This window comes from Myxine glutinosa, chromosome 2 (genome assembly GCF_964187855.1).
Source record: "Myxine glutinosa chromosome 2, kmMyxGlut1.1, whole genome shotgun sequence".
Taxonomy (NCBI): Eukaryota; Metazoa; Chordata; class Myxini; order Myxiniformes; family Myxinidae; genus Myxine; species Myxine glutinosa.
The window spans coordinates 14,759,255-14,760,595 of NC_136262.1; the positions used below are offsets into that span (position 1 = coordinate 14,759,255).

At 52.5% G+C, this 1,341-nt stretch overlaps 1 protein-coding gene across 2 annotated transcripts in view; it reads right to left on the bottom strand.

Moving 5' to 3' along the window:
• Positions 1 to 601, bottom strand: part of LOC137422025 (protein MTSS 2) — a 111,250-nt gene extending 110,649 nt beyond the window's left edge. For both annotated transcript variants that reach the window (XM_068108703.2, XM_068108701.2), the window contains exons 1-2: positions 389 to 601; positions 191 to 252 (exon numbers count right to left, since the gene is read on the bottom strand). In XM_068108703.2, the coding sequence (XP_067964804.2) occupies positions 191 to 252; positions 389 to 460 (134 nt within the window). In that variant the 5' untranslated portion in view covers positions 461 to 601. The remainder of the gene's footprint in view (positions 1 to 190; positions 253 to 388) is intronic.
• Positions 602 to 1,341: the final 740 nt, after the last annotated feature.

Genomic DNA, 1,341 nt, shown 5'->3' on the forward strand with positions numbered 1-1,341 from the left:
GTCGGCATGGGTTGAGGTGGTGGAGAGGGACATCGAGGATGCTCGGGATAGAGGGGTGTGGACAGGAAACGGCCTGGCAGACCCCACAAGGTGGTGGTAGTAGATCCATTTGGAGTTACAAGTCCTCAATGGAGGACATGGCTGGTTTTAACAGGTAATACGGCCAAAGGTGAGCTTTTGAATATGTTACCTGAGTTGGGAGTTCAGTTTGGTCGCTTTTGTAATGAAATCCTCCCACACGGGGTAACTCGTCTGCAACAGATAGACAAGAGGACGTGAGACGGACCATGAGCACGGGTCGCATCACCATCGGATCCATCCGGCACATGATCCGATCCGATCATAAACAACCGATGACCATTCGGACCGAACGACGCGTCGTTCCCACCTTCATGTCGCCGATGACCGTCTGGAAGAGACCGCCGAGCGCTTGGCTCTGCTTTTCCAGGAGAACGTCCATGGTGGAACCGAGGAAGGAAATGATAAAACCTGCGGAGGAATGTGCGCGTGATTCGGAGAAAGATGCGTCTGCGCGGGGAAGGGAAGGACACCGAACGAGGTGTGGATTCGGACTGACACGGTTTGAAGTGCAAAGCGCGCCCTCTCCCCCTCCTCCTCCCCTCAGAGCTAATGCTTGCTATTCCTTGTTTTTTTTTTCCTTTCCCTCCTCCTCCTCCTCCTCTCCTTCTTCCTTCCCTCACGCTGCCCGACCTCCTTCTTCCTCTATATCGTGCCCTTTGCTCCCTCGCAACGACCTTCCAGTCAACGCCGAGGATGACTGAAGAGCATTGGCTGAAGGGAGGCAGAGGAAGAAAAACCATGCAAAACGTTTAAAACAGGAAAAACCGGAGAAATCCGCACCGCAGCGAGGCGGAGCAGTGGCGTGTGACGTCACGACGCACGCGACGCACGCGACGCACGCGACGCACGTTCATGGACGGTCCTTGTTCAGACGCCGCTTTGTTGTTCCGATACAGCCTCGGATTTGTCCAGTCTGCCTTATTAGTTATTAACATTGGCGGTGATTAGTTTCTCATGTAATCTGCTTATTATATCAAGGCCGACGTTAATTATATTTATACATTGAACTTGAACCTCGATCATCGGTGGTCGGGACGGGGATGTTACGGAAATCCTCACCTCAACCCTCACTTGTGCTCACTTTCCCACGTCACCTGACCTCACCACACTCTGCTGCTCATTCGTGCTGTTACTCTGGTAACTGCTGAACCGCACAGGGCGGTCCGGCCATGATCTTTATCTCCAGTTATTCAACATTTTCTCTTCAGACGTAAATCGAACCAATCTCCACAATCCTAGGAACGAGCATTGGATTCCAGC